This window comes from Stegodyphus dumicola, chromosome 10 (genome assembly GCF_044657685.1).
Source record: "Stegodyphus dumicola isolate Sdum_Otavi_A_Nest chromosome 10, ASM4465768v1".
In the NCBI taxonomy this organism is placed as follows: Eukaryota; Metazoa; Arthropoda; class Arachnida; order Araneae; family Eresidae; genus Stegodyphus; species Stegodyphus dumicola.
This window is the reverse complement of record NC_140777.1, coordinates 175,667,871-175,692,076: the sequence shown is the minus strand read 5'-3', so window position 1 is coordinate 175,692,076 and position 24,206 is coordinate 175,667,871. Positions and strand designations below refer to the sequence as shown.

The following is a 24,206-nucleotide window of genomic DNA, read 5'->3' as shown; positions in this document are numbered from 1 at the left end:
GACAATAAAGAACTGTCATACAAAATTAATGACAACCAAAGCTGCAAATTAATCTGGAAGACCCTCAACATCAAAATTGGAAGATGATGTAAATGTTGTTATGCACATGTTTGGACATAGCCCTTCAAAGTCCATACAATGAGCTGCTATGAAATTGAGACTGTCACGTCACAAGGTGATGAATATTTTAAAAAGGTTAGTTACATTTTCGACCTTGGAAGACACTGGGTAGCTGATTATCCCAATTTGTAAGACAACATACTGTGGTCAGATGAAACTGTTTTTCACGTGGGAGGTTTTGTAAACTGTCACAATTGTCATTATTAGTCAGAGTTCGATCCAAACGTAATGATAGGAAAAATGCTATCACGACCAAAGGTAAGAGTCCAGTGTGAAATGACGTCTATGAAGATTCATTGGTCCATGAACCACAACACCATGAATGGTGAACAATACTTGGAGATGCTTCAAACATACATATGGCCTGTGATTCAAGAATGGGAAACTGGACAGGCACTGCTGTTCATGAAGGACAGAGCTCCAGCCTACTTCAAATTTCCAGTGAGGGTATAGCTTGATTACAATTTCCCTGGCAGATGGATTGGCTGCTGGGGACCAACAGAATGGCCTGCATGCAGCCAATGATCTAACCCCCGACACTTCTTTCTTTAGGGATGGGCTAAGGAACAAGTGTAAAGTTAAAACCAAGGAATCAGTCTTTGTCATAATACCCACGAGGTGTTTGCAAATGTCCCAGTTTGGATGCTACAAAGAGCCGTGGAATCTGTTCCTAAAAGATTCAACCAGTATTGCCTAAATGCAAGTGCATGCATCAAAATGTAACATAATAACTAAAATCCTAATAATATATTAAATGGCAATAAAAGTTTGCTCAGTTGTTTACTTTCTAAACTATTCATTGTTAAATAGTTATTGGCTTATAACCACCCTGCAGAAAATTAAACATCAGGTGGCATTTGCTGCTTCTAAAACTAATGATTTAATTATAAAACCAGCACTGATATTTACATTGATTAATGGCAACCTATGATATTTAACTTTGCCTAATTTTAAATATTATGATACATTATTAATATATATATATATGAAAAATTTTGTTCAAAAATTTCACACCAAATAGTCCTTTTCTGATAGAATCAGCTCAAGACAAAACATAATAATAGCATTTAAAAGTTATAAAATGCAAATATTTTTTTGAAACTCTGGTATTCGCCAAAAGAAAGAAAACTATGTTTATTTAGAATGCACATGTTTGGACTAATACTACATGTTGGACTAATACATGTTTGGACTTGATAGACGTTACTTAGAATTCAAAATTCTTTAGATATACACTGACAACAAAAAAAGTACCAGTAAATATTTTTTTCATGCAGCAGTAACCAAAAAGAAGATATACTAGGGTAGCTAACAAACAAATAGTAATTTTGGAATCAGATAGAAAAAGAAAAAGGTTCTATGAAGCCATTTATCTGCTAAGCAGAAAGCCTTTTACAGAATCAACCAGTTTTAAAAGTTAGGCTTTGATGGACACAGACCTTAAAAGATGGGATGTAATGTAAATATACTGAATAATCAGAACACAAAAACAAATTAACAAAATTCCAATGTTTTGACAAGTTACCAACAAAGAATGTATTAAACAAGAAACAGTTGGTTAAGTGGGTGCATTGGAAAAAGAGAGACAGCGTTGACTTTAGCTCTACCAACAAAGAAAAAATTCAGAGCTAACATAATGGAAATAAATCTATAAGAATTCAAAGATATCAGAAGCTGCTCAAACAAGCCACATTATCGAAAACAGAAATCAATTTCTTTGCATTGTTGAAAGAGACTTTTCACCTCTGAATAAATTGGTAATATGAAACAAGAAAAACAAGCAAATTAAAATAAGTGATGAACATCATCAAATAGAATGCAGGCAATGTATGCTATTTCATTTAAAGAAAAGTGAGATTGATAGCCTTTTATCTCACTAGAACAAAGCATCAGAATTATATTCCATACCCTATGCCTAGATTGCAATGGGAAATGTAAGAAAAAGGTTTAATATTCAGTATATGAAAAATAGTCTATAGTGAACATTAAAATAATATATACAGATGTTTCAATATTTCCCACATCTCTCTGTACTTCTTTCAGCTTTGTTACTGTTACAGTTTCTTACTGATTCAACATCAACTTTTCTTCTTTTAATCAACTTATCCACATAAACTTTAAAAAAAAAGGAGGTGAATACTTCAAAATATATCAGAATGCAGATTGACATTAAAACCTACAAGCAACCTCTATAGGCAAAATGTACACAGTAAGACCAAGTCTCTCACAAAGTTGTCATCTTGCACATCAATATGTCATAGGGACTAAATACTTACAAGAATAGCATGCTGTCCCCCTCTCCTCAAAAAAGCATGCTAGTTTCTTAAAGCATCCCAGGAATCTGGGAATCTTACAATTATTTCTCTATTACCAATCTCTTAAATGGACATTCAAATCAGTGCCCTCATTCTAAAAGATATACTGGGGAAAGCATGTCACAGACTTTTATACTTCCCCCAATACTCGTCTCTTAACCCAACACCATAGCCGTTGACTCCTTATAGTAAAATGTCTTACAGTTCCATGCTTTGCAATGTGTGTAAAAAATCTGCAGACAGAAAGAAAAAAAATAGTTACATCAGAAGATAGCTAATGAACAATTTAAGACCTGTAATGATAGAAAAATATTCTTGCAAACTGCAAGTAAGATTCTGTGGCTAAATATTTTGTCATAAATTTATGTAACAGAATTTAAATTATGGTTCTGGTTTGAATAGATACTGTCCTCTGGCTCTGAATGGTAACAATGTTAACATTGGAACTTATTTTCGATTTTGATTGATGCAACTTTAATGCTGCTGATGAGATGCTATTATAGATTTTAGATTAAGTTAATTTCTTTTGGTCTTCTAATAAATTCCCTTTTACACTAGATTAAATGTTGATTTAGAGAAAAATACACTGAACCACACATGTAAAATTACAGATGCAACATTGTAGAACTTTGTTAGATACAGTGTGACATTATTTATCTATTGTACACTACATAAATATAAAAAACTGCATTTTTATACTTGAATGGACTTTGTTTGTTTCACGTGCATTGAAAATTCTAAATTATAGTTTGTCATACTGATGAATTAAAGATAAACACAATCCTTCTATGTATGAAAATTAAGATCATATTTACCAGGTGGCCAAATGCCCTAAAAGCCATCTCTGAACCTATGTCTTCACCCATAGATATCAAAGCAATGCCTAGCACAGCCACTGCTTGTTGTGATGATAAGTCTGGTGCATTTGACTTTTCTTCTTTTTTATCATCCTTATCTTTATCTTTTTTGTCATCTTTCTTTTCATCCTAGCGAAAATAATTATTTAATGTCTAAAAACAATTCCAAAAATTTTCAATGAAAAAATTTAGCATAGTTCTATACCTACCTTATCGTTTGTTTCATAGTGTTCACTGCAAATGTGTAAAAGATTTTGAACTTTCAAAACATTTCCAGTACCTGTAATAAAACATAAAAATTATATGCTTATTTTTAAACTAAAATATCTAAAATAATGCTATTTAATGAAACTGAAACTAAAATTAATAAAATTGTACTTCAGATTCTATTAAAATGATAATGATCAACATAATCACTATAATATTCTTTCTGCCACTTAAACAGAAACTAATTTGCCAAAATGAAATTAATTTTATATCTAATTTACTAAATTTTGTCACATTTTCGAAATTAACTGACTTTTCCAATCATAATAAGTCCGAGATCCTGAATTGTCGGGGCTTTGGCAGTTACAGGAATTTCTGTATTTTAGATTATCAGCCTAAATCTATTAAGATGACAACAATGGGCTACACTTATTGTTCAGGTCAAATAGAAAACTGGTACACCCTTCCCCCCCCCCACACACACAACCATTCAAGGGCCAAAAGCATATACTCATTTTTGGCCAATATCAATACAGTGTCAATCAATGTACTGTCACTGAATGCAAGTCCCTAGCCAGCAAGTATTTGAAAGTGAAATGCAAGAACCTCAGTCCACGGGAAATTTACAGCACTGTTTCCTATTATTGACTTATTATACTAACTATTCCTAGATTTTTGTAAGATTAATTTTGTTTTTTAATTTATTGGGTGGAGGTCCAAAGGAGATCGCTGAATACTGGATGTCTGAATTTAAGCCTTTGTACAGTAAATGGTTTCACTCTTATAAACCCTATACCTAAGGGAAAGGGAGAGAAAGAGAAGTGTATTGTTGGCATTTATTTAGATAATAGAAGAAAGCAGTTTTCAGTTTGCTTTCCTTTTAGGAAGATACCATTTGTTACTTTAATCAGAACAAAATTAAGTAAATGAAAAAAGCAGTTTTGAAATTAAACCAAAATGATGGTGCACCAAAAACGAAAAAGGCAATGAAACATTAAAAGCATATAAATAAAAAGACAGACAACTCCATTTCTAAACAATAAAAGATTAAGGATTCCTGACCATTTCAGTAATGGGATAGCTATACCCAAAACTGCTAGCAAAATTTTCTACCAATTGAATAATACATAAGCATCATTTCTTCTTCCTCACTCTCTAAAGCCCCATCTACACAAGAAGTCTTATCTTCAAACAAGTATATATACACATATGAGGTGCCTGAGTAGGTCTGTCTCTACACAAGGAAACATATCCTGCACGTCAGATATATGTCTGTAGCACCTGCATCATGATGGCAAGAACATTTTGCATGACATCATAAATTATCACCAAACACATATTTGACAACAGCTGATGAAACTGTGCATGGAAATCATGCCATAAAGCAATAGCAGCTACTTTCAGTGTTTAGTTTACTGAATAATATATCTAGTTGTAATGCACCAGTTGTAATGTAAGTTTTCCACCAAAAAATGTTCTTAATAAAGTTAGAAAAAAACCTGAAAGCAGTACCTTTAGTGTGGGTTGTAATCATCACCCTAATCTATGATTTTCTGCCAACACAGGCATAGTTTTTTAAAGCAACTCAGTGGTAGCAAATCCAAAAACAGATCAACCTTATTTTGGACGTCCTGTTCAGAATGGAAGATAACAACAGCAAGATGTAGCTGCAGGTGTGAAAAAGAGTTGAATTATGAAGGAGTGATGTCGGAGTAATATGGTGGGTGTGGCAAAATACAAGAACACAGTTTTCCTTAATAGCAGCATCAATACAGACTAGCATCTCATTGTACAACGTTACTGTCGAGGGTTTTGCCTTTTCCAGATATTCTTTGTGGATAATACCACAACAATCCCACCAGATACAAAGCATAACCTTTTTTTTTTAGTCAAATTGTGCTTTGTAATGCTGCCGGTGGGCTCTCCTGGTGCAGACCAACCCCCTTTTTGGCCTGTGTTGTTGAAGTAAATCCACTTTTCATCACAAGTGATGATCCGGTTTAGAATTTTATCCTTACATTGATATTAGAGCAGATTAGTGCAGGCCCAAATAATGTCTGTCCTTATTTGCTTGAGTCAGCTCATGTGGCATCCAGCGATTGAACTTGTATGTCAAGTTTATGCTATGCATAATGGACATGGCACTAACGTCACTCCTTAGCAACCTCTTGAGTGGTTGCATACTGATCTTCTTCTACAAGTTCTTGAAGGCAGGTCTCATCAACACTAGTAGGCTGGCCAGAGCACTCTGCTTCTTGAATGTCATAGTCCTTGTTTTTGAACTTTTGGTGCAAAACCTTGCTTGTAATGTTCACCAAAATAAATCACAGCATCATGTGTTATATGATACAACATCAGTACACATGATTTGGTAACATTCTGTAGCTGACTTTTTGCAACAGAAATGGAAGTTAATGATGGTTCTAATTTGGTAGCATTTCAGACACCTTGTACTTAATGATAACGATACTGTTTTACAAATTTCACAACACAGTATTCTAAAGCAAGTCTCTTTCTATCTATAGAACTATCTGGTAGTGTGATAGTTCCATTTCTGACATCTTGTACTTTATGACGATACTTTTTTTATAAATTTTATAACACAGTGTTTGAAAGCAAGTCTGTTTCTTTCAAATGCCAAAAATCGTTTGACAGATGATTAAACACGGCAACATGAACTGTTTGCATTCATGATATTTGCGGTGGCAGGAAACTTTTGTTAAAACCCGCTATGTCATGAATCATTTGGAATTTTTTTTTTTATTAATGTAACAAACTGAATTTATCATGCAATATTTCTTTCAGATCATAATTTCCGAATTTTTTCTATAAATACAATATTTTTTTTTCACTTCATGCACGTGATTTGCTAATGCAAACTATACAGCGAAGTATTTTTTACCTCATTTGTTAGCATTAACTAAATCTTCTACGTTAGATATAAAATCTCCCTGTTTAGATGAAATACTGTCAGTAGACACGTCTACGAAGTGATTTGTTCAAAGATGTGCCTCCTTGTGTAGGCAGAGCTTTAGGATGCTGACAAAAACCGTCACCACCGGAACAACAAGGCCTCCCTTCTGCTGCGAGTGACGTCACTAAAGCGGGAACTAGTACACATAACAAACCGTACGGCTTGTTTCGATGGTAACGTGCAAGCATGCTTGTAGTTTTAGTGAGAGATTTGCATATTGCATAACAGATTTTTTAATATTTCATTTGCTAATAAACTGTTAAGAATGGTTTATACTCGTTGTGTTCCTAACTGCAGAGGATTTTATCCAAATACTGAAAAATCCACTTTACCACCCCCCCAAATCGGATTTATTGTGCAGAAAATGGCTACATACTATATACCGGCAGAATTTCACCCCATCAAGGTATGATATGGTATGATAGAGTATTCTAAGGTATGATTTGGTGAGAAATAGGAGTGTTATTATTACTGAATCCCTAAATTTCATCCCATAAGAAAATTCCTGTTCAATTTGCTGAAAATTTATATCATTTTGTATAATTAATGATTAAAGGAAATTGTATGCATTGTTTTTAAAATATTTAAGTATCAAGTTATGCAGATTATACATTTTATAAATGAAAGACTTTTATGCCATTATTTTTTGCATATAAAGTATGAGGAATAATGATTGTGGGAAACTGCATGATCTATATTACATATATATAAAGTGTAATTATTATTCATTGCTCTGAAAAGCTGCAGTGCATTAAATAAAATATTTTTAAAGAAAATTTAGTGTATTTTTTTTTAATATCAAGATATGCAGATTATAAATTAAAGGTATTTTATATGATTCTGAAACAATAATTTTGAAAGTAATTTTGTAATTTTTTTTGCTTGACTTAATTATGAACTGATCTTGAGTCTAATATTCAAAGTTCAAAACTGTATTATTTATATTATACTTATGTCTAGTTACTAATTATTATGCTGAAAACCTGCAATGTTTTGAATAAATAATGCTTGAATGGAAACAGATATTTAAGGATTAAGCTATGTAGAAAAGTTTTTTTTTTTTTTTTTTATGAAACAGAATTTTTTCTATGCTATTAATTTGCTTATCAAGGCCATGTATTCCAACAAATACTGCGAATAATTCAAAAGCAACTTAAAATTTAAAAGTAAATTGATAGTAATTCATTAGAAAAAACTTCTTAAATAGTATCAGAATCATATAAATTTAGTGTGAAAACAATCTGATAAAAATTAAAATGCAAGGAACATTTTAAATACCCAAAATTTTCAAAGATAATAAATGCATGGAAACTGAATATAAAGAATTCCTCCTAGTTGCATGAAAACTGACTTATAAATGCTTTTATATTGTAGTATATCATTACATATTCACTAGCTTTTCCTAGGTTCTCTTGTTTTTGCACAACTGGTTTCAACAAAATTAATTTTATATGTTGTTTCACATTCTGTAGACAAATGTAGTGCATGAATGTCACTTACCATTACATTTCATATACTTTACTTACATTTCATATGTTAGACAATAACTTATAAATGCTTTCACATTATTATTCCATTTATAAGTTCTTTCTGAATTCAATATAATTAATTTTATATGGCATGCTATCTAAATAAACATAACACAAGATACATCACCTCCTATCATATTTCAAATATTGTTAATCTCAATGTAATTTACACTTATATGCTAGAAAATAATTTAGGATATCCTCATGAATTATAATATACCACTACTTTTTCTAAAATGTTTTTGTTTAATTGCTTTCAAAAGTATGAAATACTGTACACAAACATTATTCACAATACATCACTTTCTACTATACTGCTAACCTATTTTTACTTAAATTTCACATGTTACTGCTTAAAAACTTGTTGCTTTAGTTATTCTATATAGCAATGTCAATAAAATATTAAGTAAGTGTAAATATATATCAAAACTTATATTTATTAAATTTTATACAGCTTCTAATTTTGATTATGGCATCATTTTAAATATGTTTTAATATTTAAGAAAATTTTTATAATTAAATCAATAAAATATATTTTTGTTATTCTGTATAATATTTCATATAAGAAAAATGGATAAATTTTAGTAAGTAAAAATATAGCCAATTAAATATCTGAGCTTTCCATGTCATCACCACCATAATGTAACATTTCCTTTAGATAATCTGTTGCTTGCTTTGAAAATTCTTGTCATGATTATGTCAAAGGATATGAGTTTGTTTCATCTACATACATGTTTATATTTAGATATAACCACATATTTTAAACATACAGCAAGCGAACTTCGTTACGGCGCTAAAACAAAGTTGAAAGTAGATGTCCTTGGCATTCAATGGGAAAATAATATACATATTGCCGTTCTTACAGTAAAACCAAAAGGAATTTATTGGGTGACATAACGAAAAATGTATGGAAACCATAATGTGCCAGTCCTTTAAATGCCCTTGAAATGTTCATGCATAAAGCGTAAATTCACCTAAATTTAATTTTTTTACGTATTTTATTTACTTACATTATTTTTTATTTTGGGGAATAAACAATGAAACTTCTAATTTTTGAAGAAAATTCGTGCTGCCTAGAAGCTGCTAGCCCGTTTGTTCCTTTATCCGCTACTAGTGAAGTCACAATCGCAGCGTCGAGGCCTTGTTTTTCCGGTGGTGATGCAAGAACTCATTCACAGCAAATAGTACATTGTGTTGAATAATAAATTATTAATTAGAATACATGAAAGAATTATTTAATTATGAAGAAATTATAAATTAAATTGGCACCAAATTTCTGCATATTTGCTTAATGCATATAAACAAATAGTTTGATTTTTCTTTATTTTAAGAAATTTTAGTTCTTGACCTTACAATTTTTATTAGAATATGCAAATTTCCCTTTTTGCTTCAAATGTAATAACAGACTGAAACACAACAGTTCAATAGGAAAACAATCTGAGAATGATTTTGAATTTAATTAAAAGCATAATGGAAATGAACTGCTTACAGAACAGGAAGGTTAGTTTCTTTGAATGTGTGATTGAACACTTCTGTTTTATATCAATTTATCTACATAGAATTTGCTGCACAGCATTTAATTTAATATGGTTTTTTGAATTTTTCTTCCGTGTAAGCAAACTATTCAATACAGTCAAATACCAAAAATCCGTCGACCTGAAATCCATCAACTCCTGAAATTCGTGTTGCCTCTCAAAATATAAACATTCAGTTTATAGGTTCCGGAAACCACAACATGGAGTACGAAATATCAAAGAAAAAATACTTACTGGATAATGACGTCATAATTACCGAATAATAATGAGTCATAATGGAAATACCAAATTATTGACATCATGATTAAAAGTTTTTTCGCCTCCAATCTGCATCGAGGTAAAAAAGGCAGACGATTAACTCAACTCTTCTTTCAAGTTCATGCTTCACATTGTTGCACTTTCTGAGCTTTGTTATTTCACGAGATTGTTTACTGATGCTGTTTTTTTAATCCGGATATTTTGTGAATAAATTAAGAATATTTTAAATTTCAGCGCATTTTAATACAATGACAGATAAGAAACGCACTCGTGATTTTACTGCTTGCAACATTGAAAAACGTAAACATGTTGCATCGACGGTAATGAAAAAAGTGGAAATTCTGGTAAAGATGGAGGCACGTGCTATTGCTCGGTTTATAGCAGAATCGTATGGAATTTCCACACGGACTGTGATTTGGTACCTATTTCAGGACTACTCCTGAAAGAAATGGGGAAGCAGATTCATGCTGATTTAAAAATAGAGAAGCCTAAAGTAAATGAACAATATAATATAATCAGTTTATAGATGTAATAATAATTTAATGCATATAATTAATTATTGTATTAATGTATATAATAATTTAATTAAATGCATCTAATACGCCTTATTTATTTTGCACTTTTAGTCTGAATATTATCTTTTCTGTCCTGAAATCCGCAAAATCCTAAAATCCGCACAACCTCTGATCCCAAGCGTTGTGGATTTCTGGACTTTTACTGTATATTTTATTAATTTAATTAGATAAAAATCATTCTACTTATCCCTGTAATGATACATTACAACGTTAACTGGTACTATTTAACTTTGGCAACATATTTTAATACCCCCCCCAAAAAATAGCATAACAAAAAGAAACAGTATTCATTACAAACCTTTAGAAGAACATTTTCAACCTTTAAAATTGAGAATATTACACTTTTTACAAATAATTAGACTTTTGAAATAGAAATGAATCTATCAAGTATCGTATCTTGAATTTACACTCAAACTATTTAAAAACATGTTTTAATTGTTGAAATCTAATTATCGTTTTTCAAGTTTTCTTTTTCGTTTTTTTTATCAGAGGAGTTGACTCACCTGCATAGGCACAAATATCAACCATTGTTTTTGCCATGCTTTTAAAAGGCTCATTCAACACTTCAAGTGCTGCGATAATTGCATCTGCTCCTTCTTGCTTTCCTGCAACAAAGATAATCATGCTTAAAAACTGATTTATTTAAAATGATTGCACTTCCAAATAAAAAGGTTTTTGACCCTTAAGGTTGTTTAACTTTTAACTTTAATTACTTTAAAGTTTTGTTTGCTGCACTTTTAGTGCATTAATTTTTTAACTTAAAGGTAACTTAATTTTTACCCCTCTTTCTATTAAAGTTGTCGAATACATATTTTCTGACTAGTGGTAAGGTAAATCAATAGTAATTGAAACTCAATTTGGTTAATGAGTCTGTATACTTAAAATGCTGCTGAAGAAACAGTTTATATAGTACTGACATTTTTTAATGAGTTATATTGCTATGTAATAGTTTAAGTTTTAATGTCCTAAATTCATAACTATGCACTGGTTCTGAAAATTTTCTCATCCCAACCGTCAGCTTGGAATTCATTCTCAGAATCCCTTGTCAGAGGATTACTGCACCCCAAGATTCTTTCACCCAAGCATTCGAACATACGTCGGATAACGTGTTGGATATTTGCACCATCTGGAAACCGGATCTCGGTTGCTGTGACATCTTTAGCAGGAAAAGGTTCTACCGGGAGTTATTGAGGAGGGGGATGAAAAGTCATTGGATAGGAAGCTCTACATGGTCGAGTTGCGCCTCAAGCGAGGCTAGTGCCCCCCCCCTTGTTTTCGTCTGCGGAGAGTTGTTGATCCAGCGGAGTGGCCTTGGAGGCCGAAGGTTGAACTGCACTTGTGGACTCTTTCTGGTAGTCAGGAAATGTGTGTGTGTGATTATGGCAAAGCCTCGAGGGCTATCTGCCTAAGAGGAGGGATGCCTTCGTGGAGGACTTTCTAAGGGAAACTGGCTCGTATACACGTTACACATGGGGAAAACCACGAAAACGCCCATGCAGCCAGCCCGTTCGGGCGATTCGAACCTCGGACCGAACTACCAGTGTTCAGCGACTTTACCGCACGGCCGCTGGTGGGCTTCTGGTAGTCAGAAAACCTTTTCCCGTGAAAATTTCTTTGTTTGGGTTGCTGTGCTTGGCTTCTTGTTGATCACCTTCTTTGCCAAATTTTTCAAAAAGTGCACCAGCTATTAAAGTGGCTGCACAGTGTTTTCAAGGAGGAGAGACGGAGAAAAGATTTTTAAAATAGACCCTTTTTTCTTGACGGAGCTGCAGCGACAAGATGATACCTACTTCTATCCTCTGTCTGGCAGACCTCCGAGAGCTCCAGGGAATAGGTCGAACACCATATGTTAAGCCGTGAACAAATAGAAGTCCGGATCCATGATCCACTCAGAAATGGCATATGGTAGGTAAACGTATCGAACCATCCTGATAGAATTGCTGTTTTGGGCGGAAAACTGGAGCCAGACATCGTCGTTGTTATCTTTGGTTGATTTTATTTATTTTGCTAACTTCTTTCAACCTTTTTTTTTAACAGATATGCTGCAAGCCTTGTAAGGATGTCTAAGACTAACTACATTTGTATTTTCAAGATTTTGTGTGAATAGTTCCATGCCCCCCTCTGACCATGTTTTTTTTTAAAGGTATGTTTTATATTTTTGTGTTCTTCAGCTAAAGTTGTTAACCAGCCACCTATTAATAATTGTAATGGAAATAGTGAGTATCATGAATCTATCAGCAATGTACTCAAATATCTTTTTCACCAAAAATAAATGTTAGTTTGATTCTACTTGCCTTGTTTGTAATTATTTTAATTAATTCTTTTACACTGGACCATAGTCATAGAATGGGTTACTTGCAAATGATTTTTTTCGCAACGCAAATATCAAATATTTATTGTCTGATTATAATGATGTATGTTGTTCACCTTGAGTACTCTTGCTAGAATTTTTTTTTTTTTTTTTTTTTTTTTATATTGCACCTATTCACGCATTTACCTACTACAATATAGGTATTAACATGATTATTCAATCACACAGAAATGATGTTAAGTAGTAACATTTGCAATATCTTAAAATATATAGTTCTTAATTGTTAAATAGTTTAATTATATAACACAATCCACACTCCTAGATTCCAGCTTTAACTCTGTATTGTAAAAAATTTAAATAAGTATCTTTTCCTGCAATGTTTCAGTAACATTATTCTACAGTGTTACAGATGCAATAATGTAAATATTTTCTTCTAGGATACAATATAAGTAGATATGCATCTAAACTTATTTACTTCATTATAACTTACATATTAATAAAATTCATTTTTCTGCTTTAAACAATTAAAATAAAGAATAATTTTTCATTAAACTAAATCTTCCACTGAAGAAATCTAGAAATCTGAGATAACATAAAATATTTTCTTCTACAAGTTATTATTATAATTACCTGATTTATTTTTCATCTGAAAATCCATACATCGGAATTAAAGGGCAAAAATGTATTAATCACTTTTTCTTGGAAAACATCTATACCAACTTTCAAAAACCACCAATGAATGGAAATTCTTAGAAAAACAAAGGAATTCAAGAAGGAATGGAAATTTCTAGGAGGACAAAGGAATTCGATAAAGTCGAATGGGGTAAAATTTGTCTCTCATGTTAAAATTAAAACAAGAAATATAAAAATTAAAAAATAATAATTTTTTTTTTAAATGTACTTTGTTTTAGATATAAGTTTTACTTTTAGTTTATTGGATAACAGTGATTATTTATCATAATCCAACTACAAAACAGCAACAGTTAAAAATGCAGGAAATAAAAATATCAGAATCTTAATAATTTACTATAAATTGTCAATATATCTTATAAATAGAAGTTAATAATTATGAACAGAAATTATTATTCGCATGATTAGAAATTATTCTTGCCATGAGTTGGAATTTCACACCACACCTCTTAATGTGGAATACAGTATAAAGTCTTTAATCCGGATGTCCATAATCCGGAATGATCTATAATCCGGACCTCAAAGCTACAAACTTTATGTGCATGTGTAAATGCATAATGTGTTTACGCATGCACGTTTAATATATAACGGACGGTATAAGCTAGGCTAAAATTATCTAATTATTTATTTCAGTTAATGTTGCAGATTGCGTTGTTCCTTAATCTTCTAACTGGGTCCGGCTTATTATTTTTTGCAGACTGTTAAGAACAATTTTATAAAAAGTAAGCTTGAACTTTCTATTATGTCAAAAAGAGTTTCCGATTCTGGAGCTGCCAAAGGATCTATCTACAAAGCAAAATCATGTTTCGATGTCCATCAAACAAAAAGTGGAATTGCTGTAAAAAATAGATCAAGGCATACCTTTGTTTCTCTAACCATTCTGAAATCTGTTTATCAATTTCATGCTGCTCTGGAGGGGGACGGGGGGGGGGCAGCACATCGTGGCAGGCGATGAACTGGAAGTTGATCTGTCAGCACTATCCTCATCTTCAGGGCAGATGTTTTTATTTTATTCAGCTTATAATTCCTTACTAAATGTAGCGTTTTATCTCGTTGTACTCCGATATGATTTAAATCAATTTCCTCGTCAATTATAAGTATCACGAATACAAATCAAATAGATTTCTGGTTGCAATTTTCTAGTTTCGACTATGCATAACGTATGCTTTACACATGCGCACATTGAAAGAAATGTTTAATAAAGTATAAACAAATAAATATTAAGCTTTTTTTTATAAATTTTGATACCCTTTAGATCATAATTGCCCTTTATTTCATAAATTACAGTTTCATATTTTTAATTGTATAATTTCTGCTTGCCATCTTACCAGATTTAAATTGATGATCTATAATCCGGAAAAACCCCTAATTCGGAATCATCGAAGTCCCGACAAGTCCAGATTAAAGACTTTGTACTGTATAAAGTCTTTAAATGTATGTGCTAACCCACTTATCTGTTTCAGTCAAACCCTGATGTTACATCTAAATTACATTAAAGATGAAGCAAATTCCATGAGCAAAAATAACATTAGCTGTTCCTGAATCTTCTTGAATATATGCCAAATGGATATATTAATAACAAACATCTTTATAACACTTCTATTTGAATACTGTCTTAACAAAAATCATACTCCACTTTTCATAAGACATTTTTGAATTAATACTGTTTTCTACATCACTTACTACATTACTATTATAAAAAGATGAAATGTTTCTGAGCCATCTGAATATCCATTTCCTATGACATAGCTTTATAACTGACAGAGAATAAAATTATATTTAGAGCAAAATTTGACATTTATACCTAAGTAGCAAAGCCCCAATGCAAGTGGCAGGAAACGAGCAAATGTGTCCTTTAAATCTGCTTCACTTTTCTCATGTAATACTTGGATAATGGCTGAAGTAACAGCTTCATTGCATGATCCAACAGCAATCATACCACATGCTAAAGCTGAAAGCCCTACAACCTAAAAAATAAATAAATAAAATAGTAAGTGTTAAAAAGTTGATCATAATATGAAAAATACATTTTTAATAAGAATCTGTTTCCTTTCAAGAACGGAGGAAATTCTAATAACAGCAAATTCATAAGTATAAAACTTGAAATTAAATAGCCTTAAACTCTGAATACATACACAAATATGTATGTATGTATATATATATATATATATATATATATATATATATATATATATATAATCTTACACAACCTTTAAAAACAGCACATTCAATCCACAATACACATACAAACAAACACAAAACATAAAATTACTGAAAATTTTAAAATGATAATAAATATTATGAAAAGTATAAATAAACACACAATATTATATAAAAAAATAATTAACACTTAATTTTAAAGAAAAGGCAAAAAATAATATTAAATGTCAAAAGCAAATAAACTAGAAGAAAAAAAAAGTTATCTCCAAAAAAATTAAGATACTCATCAACAAGCTAAAAGCTTACAATGTAGATAATATAAAGCTTTTCATTATTAATTGCAGAACTCCAGATTTTTTCAATAATTCAAATGAAATTCATGTTTTGTTTTGTTTATGCTATTATAATTTACAATGCTTTAACAAAAAAACTTTAGTATCAGATAATAAATCATTATAATTGCAAATTCTATACCTACATTTTGTTCCTTTTCTTCAATTATATGTAAAATAGCATATGCAATATTTGTATTTGCATAAAAACTGCAGCATTCTGAAAATGCTTGGAATTTTTTTATTTATACATAAAAAATTTTGACCAGACAATCAACATAATTTAATACTATAATAAATGATATGCCATATTTAGCATAATAGTTAGCTTGAATTAAACTGTATAAACCATTGTAAGAGTTTTAATTAGGCAAAACAGCAACCTGATTTGGTCTTTAAGCTGCTGTTTGTCCTAATTTTAAATTTTACATTAGCATGCTTCTCTTCTGCATGCATTACAAAAATGTTGAAAATATATTTATTTACATATAAAAAAAACTAAATAAACACTTAATCATGAACTATGTTACAAAAACAATTTTTAATATATTATTTTCTTACTTCCATATTTGATTTTGAATCACTAATGACAGGAATCAATAAAGACAAAACATTGTCTCTGTTAGTACCAGCATATGCAATTCCCATTCTGGAAAAAAAAGGGGAAAAAAAGAGGGGAAGGTTATATAACAATTGAATATACAAAAAAAACAAACAATTTAAAATTTATTTCTTTTTGGAAGGGAGGTTGTTTCACTACCTTGGTACCGTAGTAATTTAAAACAGCTCAGAGGAAGGGGATGTTTCTAGTTTCAGGTAGGAAAAGTGATCTATCTGGTATTTTTCTTCCTACGGTAAGTATTATGTCTACTCCATATCTTCATATTATAAAAACAAGAAACCTGTACACATGATCTGGTCAATCAATCTGTTGTAATGAAGTAAGTCGTTTCAGAATATTGTGTATATTCTTAAATTACAAATCATCCCTCAGATATTTAGTTTTCTATGAAAACTTATTTTCACAATCCGCAGCTTGTAGTTTGCTTTTTGTATTCTTGTAACTGCTAACTGTAACTTTCACACTTTGCTCTTCACTGTGTTATGTTCTAAAGTTAAAAACTGCTGAATAAAAAGGTACATTTTACAGTCCATATGCGAAAGTTGTATTCTTAAATGTTTGTTAATTTAAAGTTAAGATACCGGAAAAAAACGACTATTCACATAAATAGGCTATTTAACTACCTTTTTCATAGCCAGACTTTTCTCTTAAATTTGCCTTCATTCTGATCAGCGACACATTGCATCTCTCATTTCAGAAAGCTCTTTAAGCCTTATAATGGCTTTAACTAACTTTAATGCCATTAGGGTTTCTAAGGTTTTCTAAAGGCCCTAGTTCTACTGAAGTAATGTAATAAATGAGTATAGTAGGAGTAATAAATGAGATATTTGCCTTATAAATAGCATGCAAAGCAAATATGTTCACAAACTATTAAAATATGTAAGCAAGGCTTTGGACTGAAAACACAGAATATGACTCAAATAGAAATTTAAGAAAATCATATGGGAAGATTGCAAATTTGTATGGGAATAAAGAAATCTTATCTACGAAATGTTAAACTTTTATTAGAAAATAAGCATTAAGCATATAATAAACACTACACTATGCTGTATACTATAGGTTTGTTCCCTCCCTCCATCTCAGGATGGGGTTAAAATAACAGAAGCCTTTAGCGTTTATACTACACTGGTTAAATTAAGTAGCATATTCATGTAATTGGACTAAAACTACCATTTTATATCCAGTTCTTTAGCAGACGAAGATTTTTGATCTAAAGAGAATGCTTTTATTTTTGTATAAATATATGTAAGGTACACATGAAAGAAAATTATTAATTTTACCAATAGCCCCTTTATTCCTTATTTTAATTTGGGTACTTACCCTCACTATTCTAAAATAAGTAATAACTTTTTCTGGACTGCATCCTTTCTAAATTAATCCTACCTCAGTACATATTTATAATAAACTTACCCTATTACAGCACCAGTCCTCATTACCATGCTGTTATGCTGAACATAATCACCAAGAAGTGCAAGAGCAGGATCACAGTCACTTCTTACACCACAATTAACTATTCCACATGCTAAAAGGCCACCTGCCTAATAAAAGTCAAAAGAGAAAAAAATAATATTAGCAACTGTACCAAATGAAGAACTCAAAATGAGAGGATTTTAATGAATCATTTACCTTTATATATTCTTCAGAAGAATAGAGGTATTTATCAATTTGTCCTAAACCTCCATCAATATCCCACAATAGGATTAATCCAAGCGAAGCTGTTGCACTCAGCATACCTAATTATAAAAAATGTTTAAAAAAAAGGTGGGGTGTTGTAAGTGTAGCAGATAAGCAAATACATGGAGTAAATAAAACTTTTCTAATGCACTACCACCCTTAAAGGTGCCTTTTTTTTAACAAAAAAGAGAAAATATTCCAAAAACTATATAATTCTTAAGCAAAAGTTTTTGGATTTCGGAAAATTAAAAGACAATCATCATAACTCTAAAAAACCTAATTCATTATTGCTGTACAGAAACTGTATATCTACTGGGTGAAGTGCAGATTTTGCATGCAATCCATACTTATATTTTTTTAAAAATCACTATATTCTTCATTAAAAAATAATAAAAAATTTATTAATGTATATATATGTTACTGCAAAAGACCAATACCTAACAAATGTTGATATTCTCTGGCCAAGTAACATAGTATTATTTAGAGGTGCCTTTTGTTAGCAACTGAGTAGATTGTCTTCATTTAATAAAAAATATTTCCAGTATTATTTTGGATATGAAAGAATATCTTCTGATATGGTTAGATTTTTACCTTATTCTTGAAGACAATGAAACTTTTTTTTACGCTGATATAAAGCTGTTTTTGTCGACTTTAATTCACTCAGAAATAAAGTACATAAGACTCCCTATCAATTGCACTTTCATTATTATTCATTTTTATCATTTCATTACAGTAAATTTATTTTTCGAACAGACAATACAAAATTTTTTAACCCCCAACAATTTGACTCATCTATTTCATATTTAACATTGCTTACTACAGATAAACAGCACCTCAAAAATGAGGAAAGAAAGGAACATAAATAAAAAAGTAATGAAACAACCTCAGAAAATAACACCTGCCTGTAGAGAGAAGTTTAATTTGGAAAAGATAACAGAACTCTCATTTCTGTTTTAAAAACACAAGTTTTTATTCAGAAAATCAAGAAAGGAAAAAATATTTTATATCAACAGCAATCGGCTATAAATGCCAATCATTAATGGCACATGAATGTTCTATATGGAAAAATTAATAAAGGAGCTCCCATCTGACGCACACATACAGTGATCATCGCAGTAGGTTAAATACATACACAAGTTAACTAAATTTGCATGCATACTTATGAAAATTAGATTACTCAATTTTTGAGTAAAACTGCATAAATATTGTCTACATATGAAACAGTTACACAAATTTCTAGTTTTATAAAATTTTACAAAGCCAAAAAATTGCAGGATATAATCTAAAAATATATTTATTTCACAAATGTCACACAAATTTTAAGTGCAAGCTATTTTATATTACATGATATATATATATATATACTCCACATATTATCTTAAATACATGAATGCAATAAAAATATAAAAATATATTCTTTTAGTTAATTACCGTGTTCTCTGTTCTTATATAACCATTTCTGGCCATCTTCCATTAAAAGTTTATCCTGGCCAAATGCAGCATTTACAAACCCATTCACAAAACTTGAAGCCAAATTCTGTTTCGCTGAATCAACACTTCCACTGGGACCAAATGATGGCCCTGAAAAGATAAAATATTACTTATAAATTACTTTTAATTAAATTATTATACTACAACTTTTGTTTTAAACTGTTTCATTTTGTTATCTGGTGAATTTTCTCTATGGTTTCATTCACTTAAATGTTTTGGAAAGTAAGAAATAAATTAAACTCCTTTTATGATACTGAAATTATGAACTCAATCAAATTCAGTAATAATAAATTACGTTACAACAAATTAAAACTCATAAAATCTAAAATAAATAAATAAACTTAAAAATGTATCCATCCATAAAGTAAAAAAGCTTGCATTACCTGATTCTATAATATAATTGGACCTAAATTTCAGGTTAAATTTAAAATAAAATAACCTAAAATGATTACTAAGCATTAAGTGGTGCAATTACAAAGTGTTTACTTCAACTTATGAAAAGCAAGTTCTAAGAAATTCAGCAATTTATAGCAACATATAATTAATGCCCTAACTTTACATAAACTGAATAAAACTGTTTATAATTGAAAATATACATATTTTATATTAAACCTATGTTGGCAACCACCATCGATTTCCCTGGTGCATGAGCAACAGAGGTTTATCCAAACAAGCATCTGCTGTGCAATACTTTAGTAACAGGCAGTCAGTGATGGAAGATGTCATTTTATTCTATACTCATACTATACTAGTTATGGGCCCAGGAAATATTTAACTGTGCAGCACAACCACCACTATTCAATTCTTTGGGCAAGCCAAGTTGAATCGCCTGAAATTGAAAATGATGACAATAAATACAGTTTAAATTGAAAAACTAAAAAAGGACAACTTTGACACGTGAAAATTGCAAGTGGAAGCAATCCTGATTAAAAATGATCGCATGGACTATGTAACTGGGAAATTCCAAAACCAGAAACTGGTATCGAAGCAGACATTAAATGAAAATCTACTGACCAAAAGCATGAGCAGATATAAACTTATCAATTTTACCCAGTGAACTTAAACAAGTAAAGAAATGTGTAACATCTCATGAACTATCTGGTCTATTTACGAACTGAAAAGGCCAGATATATAGGCTACGATTCTAAAAAAAATTGCTTTTTACAAAAATGAGTGATTCTAAACAAATGGCTGATCATGTAAGTTATTTTTTTATACTTGTGGACAAACTGAAAACAACATTGCGGGTGATTTCCTTATAATATTGCTTTTATATAGCACCCTGGACTCTAAACTTTCGAACAGCCATAAAATCTCACAAGAAATTGCCTTCTCCAGAAAGGCTGAAAATTAAACTGCTGGAAGAAGCTAATGCTTGCAAAAATAAGGATTCATCATATTCTGAATCACAGCATGTGTTGTATTCAAAAGATTGAAAATATAATCAATGACCAGTTTCCAAAGCGAAACAAGATTTCTTTTCAAACCCAAAACAGTATCCAGTTAACTACAGTTGCAACTTCTGCAATATATATGGGCTTAGAGCATCAGAATGCAAGAAGGAAAAGTAAAGAAAATAAAAACAAAGCCTTAGAGAGATTGCCATGTCTGCAGAAAATCATAACTGCACAGAACAACAAGAAAAGGTCCTATCGTGCACAAATAGTAATTCTAAAGACGCTTTTTGTTTGGATAGTGGTGCAACATCGCATTTGCATAACAGCAAAGAATTGTTCCAAGAAATTCAAGAGGTAGGTGATATTTATGTTGATTTAGTTCAATTAGAAATTTAAATCTCTTAATTTAGATAATTGTGTTTATATTAAAATGACATCAAGCAATGAAACTATCATAATTGTATATGTAAATGATCTTTTCGTTTTTAGCAGTTCTAAGCAAACGTATGAAACAATTTGCGATAGTTCAACTTCTAACTGCTTTTAGCTCTATTGTCAATGGAGGCAGAATATGTCTGAGGTCGCCAAAGAAACCATCTACCTACATCGCTACCTGAAGGAGCTGGCACACAACATAGAAAATCCAACAATATACTCTGACAATCAAGGAGCTCAGAAAATTATTAAGAACTCAGTGTTTCACTTCCATACAAAGCATATACACATTTGCCATAACTTTGTGTGGGCGAAGTATATGAAAGTGGTGAATTGGATGTGCAATTACATACCTAGCAGTGGAATGGGAGCTGATGTATTAACCTCTGACTCCAGTTAAAGATCAAAACTGTTGTACAATTATAGAACTGAATATTGTCCAATATGCATTTTGTTTTACTTTTCAGGTATAGGAGAGTCAACATAAAAAAAGGGGTATGTTGGTAACTGCCACCAATTCCCCTAGCACACGAACAGCAGAGAGTATTCAAGCAAGCCTCTGTTGCACAATACTTTAGTGTAACAAGCAGTCAATGATGGAAGACATCATTTTATTCTATAAGCTATATAAAAGTACCTGTTACTATCCAAATATAGGTTACAATTTCGACTGCATATGAAGCATATCTCAAAGCATACGAGAGCTGTCTGCATAAGGGAAAGGATTCCTCCATGGAGGAATTTTCAAGGGTAATGGGCTTGTTCAATACTACACACGGGAAAAATAATGATAACTCCTGTGCAGCTAGTTCATTTGCCTTGGTCTTGAAATCCTAGAGATTTTAGCATTCGCTCAGTGGGTGACCTTCAATCATATTACTGTTGGACTCGTGTACAATAAACTTTACTCTATATCGAGTAAAAATAGACACTGAATAACAAGAATTAAAATTTTTTAGCTTCCTATAGAAAGGAAAAGATATATAAAACTATTAATTTCAATATGCAAAAACATGATAAAAATTTCCCAATTACTACCTGAACTTTATTTTTATTATTCATAAGATATTTTATTCAAATAGTTCTATATAATTGAAGTTCATTAAAAATTAGAAACTTTTAAATAACATTCAGATTTTTTTTTTTTTATTCTTTTATACGTTTGTTTACCTCTTATTCCCCATTATGGTATAAAATCTAAAGGAGGTCGATAAAAATATGGAATGTTTTTCAAATTTCTTGAAAAACGTGCCCAAATTCCCTAAAGCAGACTCCTATTTTTGTAAAAAGTTACTTCAATAATATTTAAAACTGACACTATTCCACCATTTTGAAAAAAAATTTAATTCTTTACACTTTGTCTTCATTCTAACTCAAAACATGGAGGAAAATCACTAATATTTCTTTTTTTCTATCTCTCTTTTTTCCCTTTTTTAACAAATAAAGTGCAGCATATGTCTATTGGTTCAATCTCAGACAAATGATACAAATATTACAACAGTAAATGCAATCTAACTATAATAATAATATACTTATCTATAATGTTAAATTGTATTTAAACAGAATAAATTTTGCATTACCTATCCAGAAACAACACATATGCAGTATTATATTTTTTGCATGAAAAATGTTCGTGTCTTTTCATGTATCACAATCATTTTTAAAATTTATTTTTCATAAAAAATGAGTACATATGCACGACATAAGAATTCTACGCACTCTTAGAGATAAGCTCTGATGAATATTTTAAAAAATTTAAAAAATCCTAAATCAATCAAAAAGACAGAAATAGGAAATGTTTTCATAATTTAACAATGCTTTTATTCAGGCTTGTCTTTACTTCATATATTTTTTGGATACAATGATTTGAACAATTTATAGGGGAAAAGTATTCAAATATCAGTTTACAATCTTTATCGTACACAAAATCATACATCTACATTCTAAGCATGAATTAAACATAAACATCACTGTACACTTACTTGTATTATCAAGGTGGGTTTTGTAAATATCATCAGGAGTTTTAGGTTCAAGAATATCAAGCTAGAATAAAAAATAAGGAGCAAATAAAAATAAAGAAAAATACATACATTTATAAAGCATTTTGCTCAAAACTATTAGTCCCTTTAAAAATGCTAACACAATAAATTAAAGGATATCGCAAATGATATCATTAAAATACATTAATTTTATTACGCAATATTCATGCCTTCATATATAGACAATTTCCATTGCCTAAAATAATTTTCAAAGGAGAAAAGAATTTATATATTGCCATACCTCTCTTCCTAAAGCCAGGAAGTGATTATTTAAATGAGCATTAGTCATGATATCAGTCAACTCAGAATTGTCATCACCTTCAAGCTCTAAATAAATTTGCTGACGATTTAACATGAATGCCATCTGTTTCTGAATTGAACTAAGGATAAAAAAAAAATAAATCAACAGACACATAATAAAAAAGAATATGGAATCACACTCAGGAACATAATTATAGTGACAACACACCCCAAAAATTCAGAATTTCAGTAAGTGTTAAAAATATAAGCAAACATAAATACACATGTACAAATATAACATTTTTTGTTTTACCAAAACATTTTGCAAAATAATTCTTTTAATTTATCTGTCTTAAAAAAATGCTACTTTTTCTTAATCACAAATAAAATTTAAAAAATACCTGTTGATATTACTTTATTTCATTCTCACAGTATAAGACAATTT

General features: G+C 30.7%; 1 protein-coding gene across 1 annotated transcript in view; it reads right to left on the bottom strand.

The window, feature by feature from the left end:
- Rpn1 (regulatory particle non-ATPase 1) overlaps positions 1-24,206 on the bottom strand; it is an 81,941-nt gene that overhangs the window by 5,641 nt on the left and 52,094 nt on the right. The window contains exons 7-16 of the mRNA XM_085825899.1: positions 23,763-23,901; positions 23,465-23,525; positions 19,591-19,740; positions 18,112-18,218; positions 17,896-18,023; positions 16,425-16,512; positions 15,176-15,338; positions 10,874-10,975; positions 3,502-3,572; positions 3,251-3,421 (exon numbers count right to left, since the gene is read on the bottom strand). Of these exons, the coding sequence (XP_085682025.1) occupies positions 3,251-3,421; positions 3,502-3,572; positions 10,874-10,975; positions 15,176-15,338; positions 16,425-16,512; positions 17,896-18,023; positions 18,112-18,218; positions 19,591-19,740; positions 23,465-23,525; positions 23,763-23,901 (1,180 nt within the window). The remainder of the gene's footprint in view (positions 1-3,250; positions 3,422-3,501; positions 3,573-10,873; positions 10,976-15,175; positions 15,339-16,424; positions 16,513-17,895; positions 18,024-18,111; positions 18,219-19,590; positions 19,741-23,464; positions 23,526-23,762; positions 23,902-24,206) is intronic.